We start from the raw sequence: 20,258 nt of genomic DNA on the forward strand, positions 1-20,258 counted from the left end.
AGATGGCATCCCTATCAGTGGGTTCATCAGACTCTGTAGCAGCACCTTGAGGTCAGAAGTTCCAGAGGGAAATGTTACAGGTCTGAGACTAATACTCACTGCAGAGCTCAGGTCAGGACAGCTCTCATGACAATGGGCAGTGATGTCAGAGAGAGACTGAGCAACCCAGATGCTGATTAGCACAGCAATGGAGTAAATTACGTCTACCATGTAGGAGAAAATGGTTGAGATTTTTCTTTTGTTCATGTTGAAAACAGGATTTCCACAGAAGTTGTAAGGATGCTGCTAATGTAAATATTGAAAAAATGTCAAAACGGGTCAGTGTACATCAAGCCTCCTGTCCAGACATGAAGGTAAACAGCTAACAAAAACTGAGGGAAAACCAAATCAAACCAACCATAAAATCAGCAACAAAAACCCCACTAAAGTTCCAGAAGACCTTTGCATTTTGCATGATTCTGTTACACCAACAGAAATGGAGAAACTACACTATGCAGTTTGAAAATGCATTAGACTGGAAATCTAAATTGTCACCTGTTCTCACAGCTCTTGTAGAGAAAAAGAAGATGAGGACAGAAAAGAAACCACATGTGATACCATCACGGTCAGCAGTCAGCAAAGGCAACAGGACGGTACATGGTGCCTGGGGAATTAATAGCAGCACAGCCTCCTTGGTTTGCAATCCTTCACTAAGACCAGGTGGAAGTGCTACACACCAGCAAGCAAGAGCATTGTCTGCAAAGCTGACACCTGAAAACACTTTCCATCGAAAAGGGCAGTGATTAAACTTTAGGGGAGAAAAATTAATATCCACAACGAAAAAAAATTGTGCTGCGGAATGTAATATCAAAGAGGTGCCTCTAGACCTTTGTGGCAAGCACAGGTCTTTCCCATGAGAATTCCTTTTGTGTTTTATAAATAAAGTTTGGATGTTATTAAAAACAGTGTCCCAAGATCTGGACGGTGCAGACCTGGCCAATCACGCCTAGGGGGAGGTTTCTGACTGACCAATCTGGGAGACCTTTGAAAACTCTATATATATAATGAAATCAAAACAATAAAGGTCTTTTTCCTTCTTGCCACTGAGAACTGGGTTCTTTACTCTGCTAGTGGCTCAACAGCGACAGACCTTCACTTAGGCAAAGTCCTCCGTGCACATCAGCAAGACCCAGCGGCCTCCTAACAAGGAATAGGCAGCACGTACAAAAGCGCTTTCATTTTTTAAGAATCTGCCAAGCACCCACCACCCTCGAGGCGTGGGAACAGAGCCTGGATCGCAGGAGAGCGTTCCCAGCGGGAGAGATAAAAGAGGCAGGAGAGGGGGAGAATACACAGAGAGGTGAGCAAGGGAGTGCCACTGACCGTGTCCAGGAGAGCAGACGGCTCCGGCTGCGTGTCCTTGGCCGCGGGGCCGGGAGGCGGCGGAGGGAAGTTGGGGCTGAAAACCATCAGGTCGCTCTTGCCCGCGCCGTCCGCCACGCACAGGCTGCGGCTGTGGCGCTGCGAGTACGACCAGCTGCCCACCTCGCTGGCGCACACGAGCGTCGTGGGCCCGGGCCCCGAGAGCACGGCCGCCCGCGGCGCCCAGCGCGACGCCCCGTACAGCACCACGGCCAGCAGGAACAGGCTCGACACGGCGCAGATGGCCACCACCAGCCACACGTTCGTCGCCGCACTCGCCGCACCGGAGCCGCTCTCCGCGCCCGCCGCCGGACGCAGCCCCGACAGCGACGACGACGATCCCGCGGCCAGCGCCGCCTCGGCGGCCTCCACGAGCGACACGCTGAGCGTGGCCGTGGCCGAGCGCGCCGGCTCGCCGTGGTCGCGCACCACGATCACCAGCCTCTGGCGAGGGCCGTCCGCCTCCTCCAGCGCCCGCGCCGTGCTCACCTCGCCGCTGTAGAGCCCCACGCGGAACGGGCCCTTGCCCCGCGGCTCCCACAGCTCGTAGCGCAGCCACGCGTTATAGCCCGAGTCGGCGTCCACCGCGCGGATCTTCGCCACCACCTGCCCCGCCGGCGCCCCCCACGCCGCCCACGCCCACAGCGTGCCCGACACCGACCGCGACCCCGCTCCCACTGCCGAAGCCGCCAACGCAGGCTCGGCCGCCACGGCGCCCGCCTCCGGCCCCGAGCCCGCGGGCGGCAGCAGCGCCGGCGCGTTGTCGTTCTCGTCCAGCACGAACAGCTGCACCGTGGCGTTGCCGCACAGCGGCGGCTCCCCCGCGTCCACCGCACGCACCTCGAACTGCAGCACCTGCAGCTCCTCGAAGTCCAAGGGCTGCAGCGCCCACAGACGCCCGCTCTCCGCGTCCACCGACACGTAGCTCGACGCCGGACGCCACCCGACGCCCGCGCCGACCCCCGACGACGACGACGAAAAGCCCGCCGCCCCGACCACGCCGCCCTCCCACACCGAGTAGCTGACGCGCCCGTTGCCCGCCTCGTCCGGGTCCCGCGCCCACAGCCGCGCCAGCTCCGCGCCCGCCGCGTTGTTCTCCCGCGCCAGCACCGTGTACACCGCCTGCGCGAACGCCGGCGCGTTGTCGTTCACGTCCGACACCGGCACGCGCACGCCGCGGCTGGCGCGCAGCGGCGGCGCCCCGCCGTCCTCCGCACGCACCTCCACCTCGTACTCCGACACCCGCTCCCGGTCCAGCGCCTCGCGCAGCACCAGCGAGTACGAGCCCGCGAACGTCGCCTCCAGACCGAACGGCGACGCCGGCCACACCCAGCACCGCACGCGACCGTTCGCCCCCGAGTCCCGGTCCGACACGCTCAGCAGAGCCACCACCGTCCCCACCGACGCGTCCTCCGGCACCGGCACCGACAGCGACGTCACCCACACCTCCGGCGCGTTGTCGTTCACATCTAGTACCTCCACCAACAGCTTGCAATGGCCAGAGAGAGGGGGTGTTCCTTGGTCCCTGGCTTCAATACGAAAATTAAATACATTGACTTCTTCGAAATCAAGAGCGCCCGTGAGATGAATTTCCCCAGTCTTCGGATTGATGGAAATCACATCTCTTCCACTTGGGGGAACGAAATTAGTTACAGTGTAAGTTACTTCACTGTTCATTCCCTCGTCTGCGTCCGTGGCGTTCACATGCGTTACCAGAGTTCCCAGAGCAGCGCTCTCTGGCAGCTGCACTTTATACACGGACTGGTTGAATTGGGGTGCATTGTCATTAGTGTCCAGCACAGAGATCACCAACTCCATTGTCCCCGTCAGAGATGGCCGGCCCCCGTCACTCGCCGTCAGCACCAATCGGTGCACGGGAATCTTCTCGCGGTCCAGAGATTTCGTTAATACAAGTTCAGGTTCAATATTTCCCTCATTCGATGTTTGTATATCCAGAGAGAAATGCTCGCTGGGGCTGAGCGTATAGGAGAGCTGAGCGTTCGATCCGATATCTGCATCCGACGCGCCCTCCAGTGGGAAACGAGACCCCGGAGGGGAATTCTCTGATAAACTGAGGTTTTTTCGGGCGGCGGGGAAGATGGGGGCATTGTCGTTGATGTCGGTGACCTCCAGCTCCACGTGGAAGACGCGCAGCGGCCGCTCCACCAGCACCTCCAGCCGCAGCGCGCACGGCGCGCTCTTGCCGCACAGCTCCTCCCGGTCGAGCCGCGAGCTCACCAGCAGCGCGCCGCTCGCCCCGCTCACCTCCACGCTCGCCCGCCGGCCCTGCGCCACCAGCCGCAGCCGCCGCGCCTCCGCCTCGCCCGCCTCCAGGCCCAGGTCCTGCGCCAGACGCCCCACCACCGTGCCGGCCTTGGCTTCCTCCGGCACCGAGTAGCGCACCTGCCCGCCCGCCAGCGCCCAGGCCGCCTGCAGCACCAGTACCCGCACCACCAACGGACAACAATGCTCGCCCATCGCTGCCGCCTCTGTCGCTGTGGCTTCTGGCCCCCGCCCGAGCCCCGCACGGCTCCCCGCCGCTGCCCAGACGCACCGGCTCTGCTGCCCGGCCTGCGCCGCCCCCCCGCGCTCACAGCCGGGCTCTCCGCCGCACCGGGGCGGAGCCGCTGAGATGCCGAGACGCCGTTCCTGAGCCTGCAGCGACACCGTGCGCTGCTCTGCGGCCTCACACGCTCCGTGACATCGCCCGCGCCTCTGCTTCGTTACAGCCATCTCCGGTGCCGTGTCTTGCTCTACATCTCGTGTTTTCTTTTGTGGTTTTTTTTTTTTTCCTCTCGTATCTCTTGGTGGTTTTGTTTGCAAATATACGTTTCCTTCCTGCTCTTCATACTCTTTCATCTTTCTTTCTTTTCTCTGTTCTCTTTCATTGTCTCTCTGTTTTTTCTTTTCCTTCCCCCTCCCCCCGTATAATCTCCTTTCTCTTTGTCTGTCGTTTTTCTTCTTGTCCCTCTCCTTCCTCCATGTCCTCGTTTTTCCCTTCCGTGCCCTATATTTTACGACCTTTCCCTTCTCTTTTCATCATTCTCTTTTCTTTGCCCCATGTCCGTTCTCCACTCTCCTCACACACTGCGATGGAAACATTCAAGCCGGACACGCAGCATCAGCCCCGGAGGTGCTCCAGTCAAGGGAGGTGCTGTTCGGGACCAGCTCCGTTCTGTGTTTACAGGTACAGTCCGTGAGCGCTGTTTAATGCCTTTCTGTTTTTTCTTTCTTTGTAGTCTTCGGTGCCTTCTTCATTGCATCCTTGTGTCATTATATTCTCTTATATTTCTACCTTTTTTTTCTTTCCCTTCCTCTAGTTTTTTCTTTCAGTCCTTCTTTTTGCCCTCCTCCCTTCCTGTGTGCAATGACACTATCAGTGATGCACTAGTGATCTTTGTTGTAATTTCTGCCTTTCTCGCTCTTCCATTGCTTTTTCTTTTTTTTTTGTTATTTGTTTCTCTTCCTTGCCTGCAATGCTTCTTCCTTCTCTTCCTTCCCCTATTTCTTGTCAACGTCTCTTCCTTGTCCTCTCCCTTCTCTCTTCTTGTCTTTTTCTCTCCGTTGTTTTTTTACTCGTGTTTTCTGTGCTATTGCATCACATTCACCATGAATCACGGAATAAAAGCAAGAGCTCTCATTCCTCTCCTCCACCGTCTTCCATCTCTCCAGATGAGGAACAACTGTCCTGCTTTCCAGTGTATTCAGGACAGACAGAGGGCCACTTCACCTCTCCTTCAGCAAAAAGACCACACTCTTAGCCCCCTTCCTCTCAAGGAAGAGAATGCATCATGCTCTGAAACACAAACCCAAGTACCAGATACTTCAATATCTGTGCTAAAAGGCCCCAAAAACTCAAAAAACCCAGGAGACTTTTCCAATCCCGAATTTACACCCAATGGAGCACAATGCACCAATCTGCCATGAAGGCTGAAAAGCATGGGAACACTACAGCTCCTGAGTGCTCTTTATGTATATCAGTGAAGACCTATTTCTCTGGCCTCGTTTATCACATCCATGGTGAAAGCCAAGCTCTTGCTTCTCCTTCCAGACTGATGTGTTCTGCCAGGACAACACAGCAGCATCCAGGGGCATTAGTCCCAATGGAAAACCGCTCACTCAGTAGCCTACTCCACTACCAAAAGCTGCAAAGGTAGCACCCTGGCATTTTGCATGAGAATATCCCATCTACTCCCAACACGTCCGCTCTGAAAAATACATATGGGTTCCTCCTCCATCTCTGCTTGCCGCCACTGATTCACACTGTGCCTGCAAGCAGATGGAACAGAATAAGCAGGGGTGCTTTGCTGGTCCAGTCATAGAATATTTCAATTAAGATGGGACCCATAAGGATCAGCAAGTTCAACTCCCAGTCCAGGGAACATTTGGTCAATCCAATATGAAGGTTCCAAGACTCAACAGGAACAAAAGCACAGCTGTCTTACACACTCATCTTTTTTAACTACAAGAGACTTACCTGCAGCATCATTGGTTGCTTTTTCAGAAAGGAAACCTTTGCAGGAAATGGGGAAATAGCAATTGGCTTTCTTTTTTTTCCTAGGGTTATCAGAGATTTCTGGGGAAGATTGATAGGGAACAATAAACCACATTTTGCAAGAGCTTTGAAATCACTGCATAGACCACAGGGGAAGCAGGAAGAACACTGGAAAGCTATGGATGTTGTCTCAACATCAACCTCAGCACAGGAGATCGGAAAGCACCCCCTACACTGATGAAAAACTGCTGGAAAATCTACCACCTGAGACATGACAAAATTCATCAGTCTGCATTCAACCAACTGTTACCAACACATTGCTAATGTAAGAGAAGCAAAAAAGAGAGATGGAAGTTTTTGGTAAGAAGAGAGAAGAAAACAAAAGGATTCCATTCCATCATATTTAAACACAAGGTTTGCCAATTTCTTGAAGGGCACTTCATCCTCTTCCTAGCAAGACCAAGCAGGAAATAAACCAAGGACAAACACATAGAAGTCTGGCCAAACATGATCAAAATTTGAAAAAGCTTCTATTTCATCAACACCACTTCCCATCAAAAGCGAGTGATCCAAGTTGTGTATGACAGTTGTGTATGTGACTTATTTCTGTCAGGAAAATCATGGAGAACATCAAGAAATGGGTACATGGAGAACTTCTGAAAGTCCTGAGAGGATCCCAGACAAGCAAACCTGTGTGTTGTGAGCTTTTCTCTCAGGTATTCTACTTGCATATTATCCCTTGCCCCAGGAAATGGCATCTCCACAGCTAAGCACACATTCTCCACTTCCTCGCCAATAACACAGTCCATGTTCAACACAGCATCCCCATTTTTTCCAGGAACAATCTTCACCCTCAAAGTCACCCTCTTCTTAATGGATATCCCAAGGCCTCCTCCATGCCACTTCGAGGATCACCGCCACAGCATGAAGACAAAATGCCTCTCTACGGCAGACCATGAAAACGAAAACTCATTTGGAGCATGAAAACTCATTTGTAGCATAACCCAGGCCTTCACCTATCCCCACCTCCCCTCATGATTGGCACGAAGAACTTATGAAGGGATTCAAACTTGCACAGCATTTGGCAGGCTCTTCCCAGCTGTGTGAATTTCACCATGAATGCTTTGTGCTTTTTAGCAATCTCAGGTGGATACAGCACAGAGCTGCACATTAGAGTTCATAAAGATTCTGTGATCAATGCTGTGACAGCTGCGATCTCAGTCCACACAGACTTTATTAGAAGTGCCACACCAAATGCTAAATTGCAAGTGCATTCACAATATCAACTGTGTGGATATCCACATGAAAAGGTGGATAACATTATTATGATATAACACCAGAGCTGGGCTGCTCTGGAAGGTTTGATGTGTATAACCACATATCAAAGTTAACTATGTCCAGGGGAGACACCACTGCTACCAAGATTGACTCTGCAAGTGCACAGGTAGGGAAAACAAGCACACACAGAGATTACCCCCAGCTTCTCATCGCGTCGGCTTACTGGTCCCACCAGAGGAGAAGCAAAGAACCATTATAACAAAGTCAATGAATGTGTAAGTGACTATGGATGCCCACCACCACTCAACTACAGCAGGCTGAAGCACTACCCTCCCACTAAAACCTTTGCCAAAAAAAGCAGAAAATGGTTCAGCAGAGAACGTTCAGCATTCTGCATCGTGTCTCCTCTTACACATTTCCTATGGTAATCACTCAGTAGCACAAGGAAGTGTCTCAGGTAGAAGATACTCATAAGCTCAAAGGGTATTTTTGGCATTTTGAAACCATGTAACTATCTGAAGATACATAAAACCTTCAACGAAGACACCTTGAACCCTGGAGATGATACTGTGAAAGAACACTGTATGTTCATCCTGAAATCTTCCTTCATTTCCCTAGGCAACCTCCATTCCCCACACTGGAATAAGTATTCTCAAGACAAACACATCAACTCCAATTCTTGTCTTCTTATGTCATGGCCCATGTTCTTCCCTAGGATTTCCAGTTCCCACAGACAGGTCTTGCCACTGCTCAAGGCCACCCCCTTCACACTACGAAATGGCCAGGCCCTACTCAGTACCACAGGCCACAGTTTCACTTCCAACCTCAAGGCCCATTTAAATTTTACTTCTTCTGCTCAGCAATGACAGCACCACAAAACACTGACAGTATCATGTACAAGGTAGACAGCAAACTATCTGTTGCTTACCCATCATGTTTTGCAATGCTTCAGCTATCTCAGAAGAAATCTGATAACAATGATCTGGTAACAATATCCTTTCCAAAAGTGAAATCAGGACACCTCTAAATAGGAAAGGCATTGATGTCATGCTCTGAGAGAGAAACCGAAATGCTGGGGAGCATACCAGTGTAAAAAGCGATACTGACTGTTTATGAGAATCTTATTTGAGAGTTAGTGGAGAAAGCTGGGGTTTGGGTGTTAATAATTCTTGCATTGTTTAAAAGAAGAATATTTCCAGGGCTTTTGAAACAATGTGGCTGAGGATTAAAATTTGGAGAGGGAAGAATTAGCCAGTGTATTCTACAATACTTCTCTGAATGGAAACGTAAATCTACAACCTGGAGGACGGGGCAGTAGGCAGAGAAACAAATCTTCCTGTTGTAACACTTTAAGTCACACTCTGCTGCCCGAACCCCTATGTTATTCAGAAAAGCAAGAAGATACCTCGAAAAAGAACATGGGAAAACTCTGTACTGCCTTTACTACATTCTTAATGACATTAGTGGAGGAACTAAAATAGAGATGGTTTTTCCCTGGAAGTCCAAACTGTCACACTTCATTATGTCTCTTACAAAGGGAAATGAAAGAAGAGAGTTTCGGTAACAATCCAGAATAGAACAGGCACGGTATCAATCAACAAAGGCAATAAGGCAGTATATACTGCCTGGAGGACTGTGACGACTGCAGCCGGCCTATACTGCACGCCTTCAGCAAGCTCGTGTGGAAATGCTACACACCAACAGGCTAGACTGTTTCAAAATCTGACACCTTGGGACACCTCTCATCCCAATAGGCAGCGAAGAGAACAATTCACACAGATAGCAGCAAACTGCAGCTGCGGATCATAACTGCTCCGGGGGGGCTCAGTGATTCTACATTCCCCCTAAGGGCAGATGCAAAGCTGCCATTGACATCCTTAAGCACCTGTCAACCACTCATCGCTCTCAGGTCGTGGGAAGAGAGTGGGGATCCAAGAACGACCTACACAGGGGTAGGGAAAGAAAGGGATGACTACCAGGTGGAAAGGGGTGAGAACCGAGCAAGGGAGGGCCACTGACCGTGTCCAGGAGAGCAGAAGGCTCCGGCTGCGTGTCCTTGGCCGCGGGGCCGGGCGGCGGCGGAGGGAAGTTGGGGCTGAAAACCATCAGGTCGCTCTTGCCCGCGCCGTCCGCCACGCACAGGCTGCGGCTGTGGCGCTGCGAGTACGACCAGCTGCCCACCTCGCTGGCGCACACGAGCGTCGTGGGCCCGGGCCCCGAGAGCACGGCCGCCCGCGGCGCCCAGCGCGACGCCCCGTACAGCACCACGGCCAGCAGGAACAGGCTCGACACGGCGCAGATGGCCACCACCAGCCACACGTTCGTCGCCGCACTCGCCGCACCGGAGCCGCTCTCCGCGCCCGCCGCCGGACGCAGCCCCGACAACGACGACGACGATCCCGCGGCCAGCGCCGCCTCGGCGGCCTCCACGAGCGACACGCTGAGCGTGGCCGTGGCCGAGCGCGCCGGCTCGCCGTGGTCGCGCACCACGATCACCAGCCTCTGGCGAGGGCCGTCCGCCTCCTCCAGCGCCCGCGCCGTGCTCACCTCGCCGCTGTACAGCCCCACGCGGAACGGGCCCTTGCCCCGCGGCTCCCACAGCTCGTAGCGCAGCCACGCGTTGTAGCCCGAGTCGGCGTCCACCGCGCGGATCTTCGCCACCACCTGCCCCGCCGGAGCCCCCCACGCCGCCCACGCCCACAGCGTGCCTGACACCGACCCCGACCCCGCTACCGCCGAAGCCGCCAACGCAGGCTCGGCCGCCACGGCGCCCGCCTCCGGCCCCGAGCCCGCGGGCGGCAGCAGCGCCGGCGCGTTGTCGTTCTCGTCCAGCACGAACAGCTGCACCGTGGCGTTGCCGCACAGCGGCGGCTCCCCCGCGTCCACCGCACGCACCTCGAACTGCAGCACCTGCAGCTCCTCGAAGTCCAAGGGCTGCAGCGCCCACAGACGCCCGCTCTCCGCGTCCACCGACACGTAGCTCGACGCCGGACGCCACCCGACGCCCGCGCCAACCCCCGACGACGACGCCGAGGAGCCCGCCGCCCCGACCACGCCGCCCTCCCACACCGAGTAGCTCACGCGCCCGTTGCCCGCCTCGTCCGGGTCCCGCGCCCACAGCCGCGCCAGCTCCGCGCCCGCCGCGTTGTTCTCCCGCGCCAGCACCGTGTACACCGCCTGCGCGAACGCCGGCGCGTTGTCGTTCACGTCCGACACCGGCACGCGCACGCCGCGGCTGGCGCGCAGCGGCGGCGCCCCGCCGTCCTCCGCACGCACCTCCACCTCGTACTCCGACACCCGCTCCCGGTCCAGCGCCTCGCGCAGCACCAGCGAGTACGAGCCCGCGAACGTCGCCTCCAGACCGAACGGCGACGCCGGCCACACCCAGCACCGCACGCGACCGTTCGCCCCCGAGTCCCGGTCCGACACGCTCAGCAGAGCCACCACCGTCCCCACCGACGCGTCCTCCGGCACCGGCACCGACAGCGACGTCACCCACACCTCCGGCGCGTTGTCGTTTACGTCCAGTACCTCCAGCACTACCTTACAATGCCCCGAGAGCGGAGGTGTCCCTTGGTCTCTCGCTTCAATACGAAAATTAAATACATTGACTTCTTCGAAGTCTAGGGCTTCTGTGAGGTGAATTTCCCCCGTCTTCGGGTTGATGGAAATCACATCTCTTCCATTCGGGGGAATGAAGTTCGTCACGCTGTAGGTTACTTCGCTATTACTTCCTTCGTCCGGATCCGTGGCGTTCACACGCGCCACAAGTGTCCCCACCGCAGCGCTCTCCGGCAGCTGCACTTTATACACAGATTGGTTGAATTGGGGCGCGTTGTCGTTTGCATCCAGCACAGAGATCACCAACTCCATTGTCCCCGTCAGAGATGGCCGGCCCCCGTCACTCGCCGTCAGCACCAAATGGTGCACGGGAATCGTCTCGCGGTCCAAAGATTTCGTTAAAACGAGCTCAGGTTCAATATTTCCCTCATTCGATTTTTGTAAATCCAGAGAGAAATGCTCGCTGGGGCTGAGCGTATAGGAGAGCTGAGCGTTCGATCCGATATCTGCATCCGACGCGCCCTCCAGTGGGAAACGAGACCCGGGCAGAGTGGTGAATTCAGCGATGCTGAGGTTTTTCCGGGCGGCGGGGAAGATGGGGGCATTGTCGTTGATGTCGGTGACCTCCAGCTCCACGTGGAAGACGCGCAGCGGCCGCTCCACCAGCACCTCCAGCCGCAGCGCGCACGGCGCGCTCTTGCCGCACAGCTCCTCCCGGTCGAGCCGCGAGCTCACCAGCAGCGCGCCGCTCGCCCCGCTCACCTCCACGCTCGCCCGCCGGCCCTGCGCCACCAGCCGCAGCCGCCGCGCCTCCGCCTCGCCCGCCTCCAGGCCCAGGTCCTGCGCCAGACGCCCCACCACCGTGCCGGCCTTGGCTTCCTCCGGCACCGAGTAGCGCACCTGCCCGCCCGCCAGCGCCCAGGCCGCCTGCAGCACCAGCACCCGCACCACCAACGGACAACAACGCTCCCCCATCGCCGCCGCCGCTACCGGTCTGTCTACCGGCTCTGCCGCCCGGGCCCTGCACGACTCCCCGCCGCTGCCCGGACGCACCGGCTCTGCTGCCCGGCCCGCGCCGCCCCCCCGCGCTCACAGCCGGGCTCTCCGCCGCACCGGGGCGGAGCCGCTGAGATGCCGAGACGCCGTTCCTGAGCCTGCAGCGACACCGTGCGCTGCTCTGCGGCCTCACAAGCTCCGCGACATCTCCCGTGCCTTAGTCCCGTCACGGCTATCTCCACTGACGTGTCTTCCTTCCGTGCTCCCCTTGATTTTCGTTATTTCTTCTTCCTTATCTAATCCTAGTTTTTTTGTTTGTTTAATCGATCATTCATTTCTTCCTCGTCTTTCTTCTCTAGCCTTTTATTTTACTTGCTTCTTTAATTTTCTTAGTTTTAATCACGTTTCGTTTCTCTTTTTATTTTTTTTAATCTGTGTAGCGTTTTCTCTTTCTTGCTTCATTCCCTGTCTTTGGGTTCGTCCTGGTTCTGCCGCCCTCTATTCTTTACACACCAATCCTATCTCTTTCCATCTTCCTCTATACTTTAGGCGATCTGGGACGGCTTCAGTTTTCTCCTGCCCCCGGAGGGGGCCATTAAAGTCGGAGTCATCACCGCTAATTATCAGGTATTACTGCGTAAGTGTAATCTTCTAACCAAGGCTCTCAGGGACCAGCTCCACTCAACGATTTCGGGTAAGGTCGTTGCATGCTGGTCTGCTCTTTTATAGTCTGTTTAACGTTTCCATTCTGTTCCTCACTTCACACTTTTGTTCTGGCTTTATATTTATTTCCAAAGGCTCGTTACTTTCTTTTTTTCATTATTGTTTTCTTCTGGTGTTTCCTTCCCTTCCATTCTTCCTCTTTGCCTTCTCTTTCCTCATTCTTTGTCTTTTCTTTCCTGCTTCTCCCTGTCTTAGGTATTTTCCCCCTTTCTTTTGTGTTTCCACCTTGTCTGCTCTCATGTTTTCATTTTTCCTTAACTGAAATATTTTCCAAATCCTCGCAATTAAAAATGGACATGTTCTTTGGGAATACATCTCGTTCTTCTTCTTTGAACAGATTCCTTCACGTCCCCTTTTTTTTCTTTAATCTCCTTCTTTTTATATCCTTCTTCCTTGCACTTTGCCCTTCCTCTCCTTCTTTCTCATCATTGCCTCCCCTTCTTTTCTACTTCCATAGTTATATATCTTCTGAACATTCTTTCCTTTAACAAACTTTAAAAAAACACAACACACTTGCCACGAACTATGGACGTGCCCTTGGGGCAGAGTTCTTTCTCTTTCCTACCACCTCCTATCCATGTGGATAGTGAGCAGCTTACTTGCCGTTCATGCAACTGCAACTTTCCTCCCTTCAGGAGAAAGGTCACACTCTTCAGCCTCCAGTTCTGCATAAGAACAGCTTCCACCACCCTCTGACACACCCGCTGAAGCCAGAGGTATTGAGGCATCTGTACAAACTGACTTGAAAAAGTTTAAACCCAGGAGAGTTTTTCATTCAGGAACTCTAGCCCATCACAGTTCAGCACAACAATCCTCCAAGACTGCTGAAAAGGAGCTGGGCAACCACAGCTCCCGAGGACTTCACATACATCGATCCTTCCTGACTCACTTTCCACCTGCATGTTCAAAGTTCTTCTCTTCCTTTCTGGCAGGCACTCACTGCCTAGACAACACACCAACAACCTTCATGTATAAGAGCATTAGGCCCCACGGAAAACATCTGACTCATATTAGAATGATCCACTTGACACACAAACAAAAGCCGTGAAGGTAACACCACAGTGGTGTCATTAAGATCACCCTCTTGACCTCCTGCAAATATACTTAGTGAAATGGATTTTGGTCCCTTCTCCATTCCTGTCTGCTGTCACCCACTCAGGCTGTGCCTGGAAGCATCAGAAAAGGAATGAGAGCAGCCAACGATGCTGTGTTGGTCCAGTAGCATGAACATTCTGGTGATTCAACAAAAGAGGTGCCACAACTGAACAGGAACTGAAGTACATCTGTCTCAAACACACCCACTTTCAGTGTATGACTTACCTCTTCTTAAGTGGGTCCCTTTTCAGAAAATAAATATTTTTGGCAGGAAGTTGGTTTTAAAGGATATTTACCCTTAACACTACCAGTGTTTCTTGGGAAGCTGGATAGAAAAAAAAAATATTTATGTTCCACAAAAACTGGACAGTGTGCAGTGCCCATTATGCACTTCTCTCACAGGAGAAGAAGGAAGCAGACCTGTAAGCTACAGACATTTCCTCAAAGTGAAACTTAGTTCAGGAGAGTGGAACAGACATTGCACACGTTGAAGGGAAATGACCCAAATATCTGCCACAATGCCAACGAGAAACAGGAAAGAAGCCAAAAAAGAAACAAAACCATCAAAACAAAATCATGCACAATTTGATACAGAAGAGAATAAAACAAAAGGTCCCATTCTGCTGCATTGAAATTCAGTTTTGGCAGCATCTTGGATAGACCGGAAGAATGCACAAGATTACACTGATCACCTCAATTGATCTTAAAAATCGTGCCTGAAGAGGAGCACAGATCCACCAGAGCAAATTCTGTGGAAGCTTTTCTAAACATTCTAGAATACACACAGACAGCAGGTTGTAGCGCTGTTCCCCCACGATAACATTCCCTAAACAGCAGCAAAATATTAATCAGTCCAAGTGTTACCAGCTCTTATCCAATGAATTACACATGTCAGGCCAATAGCAGCACAAGGGATTGTCTCTGATAGGAGATATTAACAACCTCAAAGGACTTGTGCCCATTTCAATACTACATATTATCTCAAGATCTAGAGTGACTCCAACTCCAATTTGGAGCCTGGGAAAGGATCCCGGGAAGAAACACTCTGTGTCCATCCTGTCTCCTGCTTTTCTATAGGCATCCTCCATTCCTCAGTCTGCAACCTGTATTCTCCAGAAAATGGCATCATCTCCCACCTCCCATTCCTCTCTTATGACATGGACCATGGTCTTGCCAAGGATTGCCAGTTCCTTCACAAAAGTCTTCCAACTGCTCAAGGTCACCTTTCACATCAGGACATAATCAGGCCCTACTTACTGCCACCACCATATTCACCTCTGTGACGTCACAGATTCTCATCCCAAGGCTCAATTTGAGTCTTGTTTACCCTTCCCAGAAACTGGAACTCTGTAAAAACCACACAGATGGCATCCCTATCAGTGGGTTCATCAGACTCTGTAGCAGCACCTTGAGGTCAGAAGTTCCAGAGGGAAATGTTACAGATCTGAGACCAATACTCACTGCAGAGCTCAGGTCAGGACAGCTCTCATGACAATGGGCAGTGATGTCAGAGAGAGACTGAGCAACCCAATGCTGATTAGCACAACAATGGAGTAAATTACGTCTACCATGTAAGAGAAAATGGTTGAGATTTTTCTTTTGTTCATGTTGAAAACAGGATTTCCACAGAAGTTGTAAGGATGCTGCTAATGTAAATATTGACAAAATGTCAAAACGGGTCAGTGTACATCAAGCCTCCTGTCCAGACATGAAGGTAAACAGCTAACAAAAACTGGGGGAAAACCAAATCAAACCAACCATAAAATCAGCAACAAAAACCCCACTAAAGTTCCAGAAGACCTTTCCATTTTGCATGATTCTGTTACACCAACATAAATGGAGAAACTACACTATGCAGTTTGAAAATGCATTAGACTGGAAATCTAAATTGTCACCTGTTCTCACAGCTCTTGTAGAGAAAAAGAAGATGAGGACAGAAAAGAAACCACATGCGATACCATCACGGTCAGCAGTCAGCAAAGGTAACAGGACGGTACATGGTGCCTGGGGAATTAATAGCAGCACAGCCTCCTTGGTTTGCAATCCTTCACTAAGACCAGGTGGAAGTGCTACACACCAGCAAGCAAGAGCATTGTCTGCAAAGCTGACACCTGAAAACAGTTTCCATCGAAACGGCCAGTGATTAAACTTTAGGGGAGAAAAATTAATATCCACAGCAGAAAACCTGTGCCGCGGAACGAAATATGAAAGGGGTGCCTCTAGACCTTCACTTAGGCAAAGTCCTCCCTGCACACCAGCAAGACCCGGCGGCCTCCTAACAAGGAATAGGCAGCAAGTACAAAAGCGCTTTCATTTTTTAAGAATCTGCCAAGCACCCACCACCCTCGAGGCGTGGGAACAGAGCCTGGATCGCAGGAGAGTGCTCCCAGCGGGAGAGATAAAAGAGGCCAGGAGAGGGGGAGAATACACAGAGAGGTGAGCAAGGGAGGGCCACTGACCGTGTCCAGGAGAGCAGACGGCTCCGGCTGAGTGTCCTTGGCCGCGGGGCCGGGAGGCGGCGGAGGGAAGTTGGGGCTGAAAACCATCAGGTCGCTCTTGCCCGCGCCGTCCGCCACGCACAGGCTGCGGCTGTGGCGCTGCGAGTACGACCAGCTGCCCACCTCGCTGGCGCACACGAGCGTCGTGGGCCCGGGCCCCGAGAGCACGGCCGCCCGCGGCGCCCAGCGCGACGCCCCGTACAGCACCACGGCCAGCAGGAACAGGCTCGACACGGCGCAGATGGCCACCACCAGCCACACGTTCGTCGCCGCACTCGCCGCACCGGAGCCGCTCTCCGCGCCCGCCGCCGGACGCAGCCCCGACAGCGACGACGACGATCCCGTGGCCAGCGCCGCCTCGGCGGCCTCCACGAGCGACACGCTGAGCGTGGCCGTGGCCGAGCGCGCCGGCTCGCCGTGGTCGCGCACTACGATCACCAGCCTCTGGCGAGGGCCGTCCGCCTCCTCCAGCGCCCGCGCCGTGCTCACCTCGCCGCTGTAGAGCCCCACGCGGAACGGGCCCTTGCCCCGCGGCTCCCACAGCTCGTAGCGCAGCCACGCGTTGTAGCCCGAGTCGGCGTCCACCGCGCGGATCTTCGCCACCACCTGCCCCGCCGGCGCCCCCCACGCCGCCCACGCCCACAGCGTGCCCGACACCGACCCCGACCCCGCTCCCACTGCCGCCGCCAACGCAGCCTCGGCCGCCACGGCGCCCGCCTCCGGCCCCGAGCCCGCGGGCGGCAGCAGCGCCGGCGCGTTGTCGTTCTCGTCCAGCACGAACAGCTGCACCGTGGCGTTGCCGCACAGCGGCGGTTCCCCCGCGTCCACCGCACGCACCTCGAACTGCAGCACCTGCAGCTCCTCGAAGTCCAAGGGCTGCAGCGCCCACAGACGCCCGCTCTCCGCGTCCACCGACACGTAGCTCGACGCCGGACGCCACACGCCCACCCCCGACGACGCCGACGAGGAGCCCGCCGCCCCGACCACGCCGCCCTCCCACACCGAGTAGCTGACGCGCCCGTTGCCCGCCTCGTCCGGGTCCCGCGCCCACAGCCGCGCCAGCTCCGCGCCCGCCGCGTTGTTCTCCCGCGCCAGCACCGTGTACACCGCCTGCGCGAACGCCGGCGCGTTGTCGTTCACGTCCGACACCGGCACGCGCACGCCGCGGCTGGCGCGCAGCGGCGGCGCCCCGCCGTCCTCCGCACGCACCTCCACCTCGTACTCCGACACCCGCTCCCGGTCCAGCGCCTCGCGCAGCACCAGCGAGTACGAGCCCGCGAACGTCGCCTCCAGACCGAACGGCGACGCCGGCCACACCCAGCACCGCACGCGACCGTTCGCCCCCGAGTCCCGGTCCGACACGCTCAGCAGAGCCACCACCGTCCCCACCGACGCGTCCTCCGGCACCGGCACCGACAGCGACGTCACCCACACCTCCGGCGCGTTGTCGTTCACGTCCAGCACTTCCAGCACCACCTTACAATGACCTGACAGTGGAGGCGTCCCTTTATCTTTCGCCTTAATATGGAGGTCGTATAAGGTAACTGTCTCGAAGTCGAGGGCGCCCGTCAGTCTGATCTCCCCAGTATTTCCATCGATGCTAAATACATCTGTGGTCGAAGGGGGAACGATTGAATCAATTTCGTAAATTATTTCGCCATACATTCCCAAGTCCGGATCCGTGGCGTTCACACGTGCCACGAGAGACCTCTCTAATGCGTCCTCGGGCAAAACTACATTATACACAGACTGGTTGAACTGGGGGGCGTTGTCGTTTATGTCCAGCACAGAGACCACCAGCTCCATGGTGCCCGTAAGAGACGGCCGGCCCCCGTCACTCGCCGTCAGCACCAAATGGTGCACGGGAATCGTCTCGCGGTCCAGAGGTTTTGTGAGTACCAGAAACAGAGACTTACTGCGAGAGTTACTGTTTTCTTCCTCTATTCTGAAGTGCTCGCTGGGGCTGAGGGCATAAGAGAGCTGAGCGTTCGATCCGATATCTGCATCCGACGCGCCCTCCAGTGGGAAACGAGTCCCGGGCAGAGTGGTGAATTCAGCGATGCTGAGGTTTTTTCGGGCGGCGGGGAAGATGGGGGCATTGTCGTTGATATCAGTGACCTCCAGCTCCACGTGGAAGACGCGCAGCGGCCGCTCCACCAGCACCTCCAGCCGCAGCGCGCACGGCGCGCTCTTGCCGCACAGCTCCTCCCGGTCCAGCCGCGAGCTCACCAGCAGCGCGCCGCTCGCCCCGCTCACCTCCAAGCTCGCCCGCCGGCCCTGCGCCACCAGCCGCAGCCGCCGCGCCTCCGCCTCGCCCGCCTCCAGGCCCAGGTCCTGCGCCAGACGCCCCACCACCGTGCCGGCCTTGGCTTCCTCCGGCACCGAGTAGCGCATCTGCCCGCCCGCCAGCGCCCAGGCCGCCTGCAGCACCAGTACCTGCACCACCAACGGACAACAACGCTCGCCCATCGCTGCCGCCTCCTCCGCCGCTGTCGCCGTGGCTTCTGGCCCCCGCCCGGGCCCCGCACGGCTCCCCACCGCCGCCCGGACGCACCGGCTCTGCTGCCCGGCCCGCGCCGCCCCCCCCCCGCGCTCACAGCCGGGCTCTCCGCCGCATCAGGGCGGAGCTGCTGAGATGCCGAGACTCTGTTCCTGAGCCTGCAGCGACACCGTGCGCTGCTCCGCAGCCTCACACGGTGCGCGACATCGCCCGCGCCTCCTTCCCGTCACGGCCGTCTCTGCCGTTTCTTCCTGTCGTACTCCAGTTCTTTCTTTCTTTGTCTCTTTTGTCTTTCCGTCCTCTTCGTCCTTTCTTCCTTTCTCTTCTTTATTTAGCCTTCATTATTTTCTCATATATATCTTCTAGTTTGTTTTCTTTCTATTTTACTTCGCTTTCTTCTTTGATCTTTCTCTTTGATCTCGTTTTTCCTTGCCGTACCATGCGCTACCGTTTACTCCCCTTCCCCTTCTCTTTCGATCCTTCCCTGTTCTTTATCTCCGGTGGTAGATCGTTAGTTGCCTCTCGCGCCGTGGTAGAGATCATCAAAACAGGAGCGATCAGTATTAATTGCGGGACATCAGCGCCGGATGTGGTGCGGTAGCAAGGCGTATGTTTTTAAGGACCAACTCTGGTGCCCATCTCGAAGTAGTTTGTGGGTGTTGGTCATCTCCTCTGCCTCTCTCCGTCCTTTCTTCTTTGCTAATCTACTGATATATATTCCTTCTTGGCCTTCTCCTTTATTCCTGTATTCTTCTGCTATATATTTGGTGCAGCCTTGTCATCTCTTTATGGTTTTATCCTATTTTCTTTTCTTTGTAATCTTCTTTGCCTCCTGTCTTTCTTCCTTGCTCACCTTCCTTTCTTTCTGTGCACAGTGATACTGTCAATGACATGTCACTGGAATAGTTTGTGATTTGTTCTTTTCTCCCTCTTTACATTTATTGCTTCATTCTTCTTTGCTTCTCTTTTTTTTCCTGAATTGTTTCTTTCTCTTCTTTGTCGCAGTCTTCCGTTCCCCCGATTCCCTATCTTCTTCTCTTTTTGCCTCTCATTTGCCTCTTCAACAAACTAATTTTTCATATGGTTACGTCACTCTCGACATGGAGTGCAGACATGCCTTTTGGCCAAAGCTCCCCTTCCTCCTCCCTGCTGACTTCCACCTCTCCAGAGGAGGAACAAATTTTCTGCTTTTCTGCAGTTTATGCAAGACAGACAGACTGTCCCTTCTCCATCGCTTCCTCCCCTTCTGGAAGAGGCACACACTCTTCAACCCGTTATCTCAATGAAGAGGACCAACCACCCTCTAATAAAGTAGTCCAAGCCCCGGATACTTTGACATCTATGCAAAAAGGCTTCGATTACACCGAACAACCTAGGGGAGTCTTTCCTTCGGAGATTCAAACCCATCACAGCCCAGCACGCCAATCTATCAAGAATGCTGAAAAAAGCAGGGGACCACCACAGCTCCTGTAGGCTATTCATATAGCTCGATGAAGAGCTGTTCTTGCAGTCTCCTTTTCCACTTCCATGATGAATGCCAAGCTCTTGTTTCTCCTTTCCGGCAGATAAGCTCTGCCAGGATACACTAAGAACCTCTGTATGCAGGGGCAGAGATCTCCAGCTAGGCAGACATTCTACAGTTCGCCACCAATGACATAACCCATGTGCTACACAGCATCTCCTTTCCCCAGGGAAGACTCTTCCCTGCTCA

The 20,258-nt window shown here is 54.7% G+C and overlaps 1 protein-coding gene and 1 pseudogene across 2 annotated transcripts in view; both read right to left on the reverse strand.

Annotated features, from left to right (window-relative positions):
* The window catches only part of LOC146431079 (protocadherin alpha-C1-like), a 157,125-nt gene extending 138,192 nt beyond the window's left edge, over positions 1 to 18,933 (reverse strand). Inside the window, exon 1 of one of the 2 annotated variants that reach the window (XM_085073320.1) lies at positions 16,009 to 18,933. In XM_085073320.1, coding sequence (XP_084929446.1) covers positions 16,009 to 18,516 — 2,508 coding nt within the window. In that variant the 5' untranslated portion in view covers positions 18,517 to 18,933. Of the gene's footprint in view, positions 1 to 9,193; positions 11,718 to 16,008 lie in introns of those variants that run through there. The other variant, XM_085073318.1, reaches the window with a different exon arrangement.
* LOC146431082 (protocadherin alpha-7 pseudogene) lies at positions 1,201 to 6,356 on the reverse strand (annotated as a pseudogene).
* Positions 18,934 to 20,258: the final 1,325 nt, after the last annotated feature.

The sequence above is a fragment of the Lichenostomus cassidix genome, chromosome 13 (assembly GCF_008360975.1).
Source record: "Lichenostomus cassidix isolate B80296 chromosome 13, HeHo_3.0, whole genome shotgun sequence".
Lineage (NCBI taxonomy): Eukaryota > Metazoa > Chordata > Aves > Passeriformes > Meliphagidae > Lichenostomus > Lichenostomus cassidix.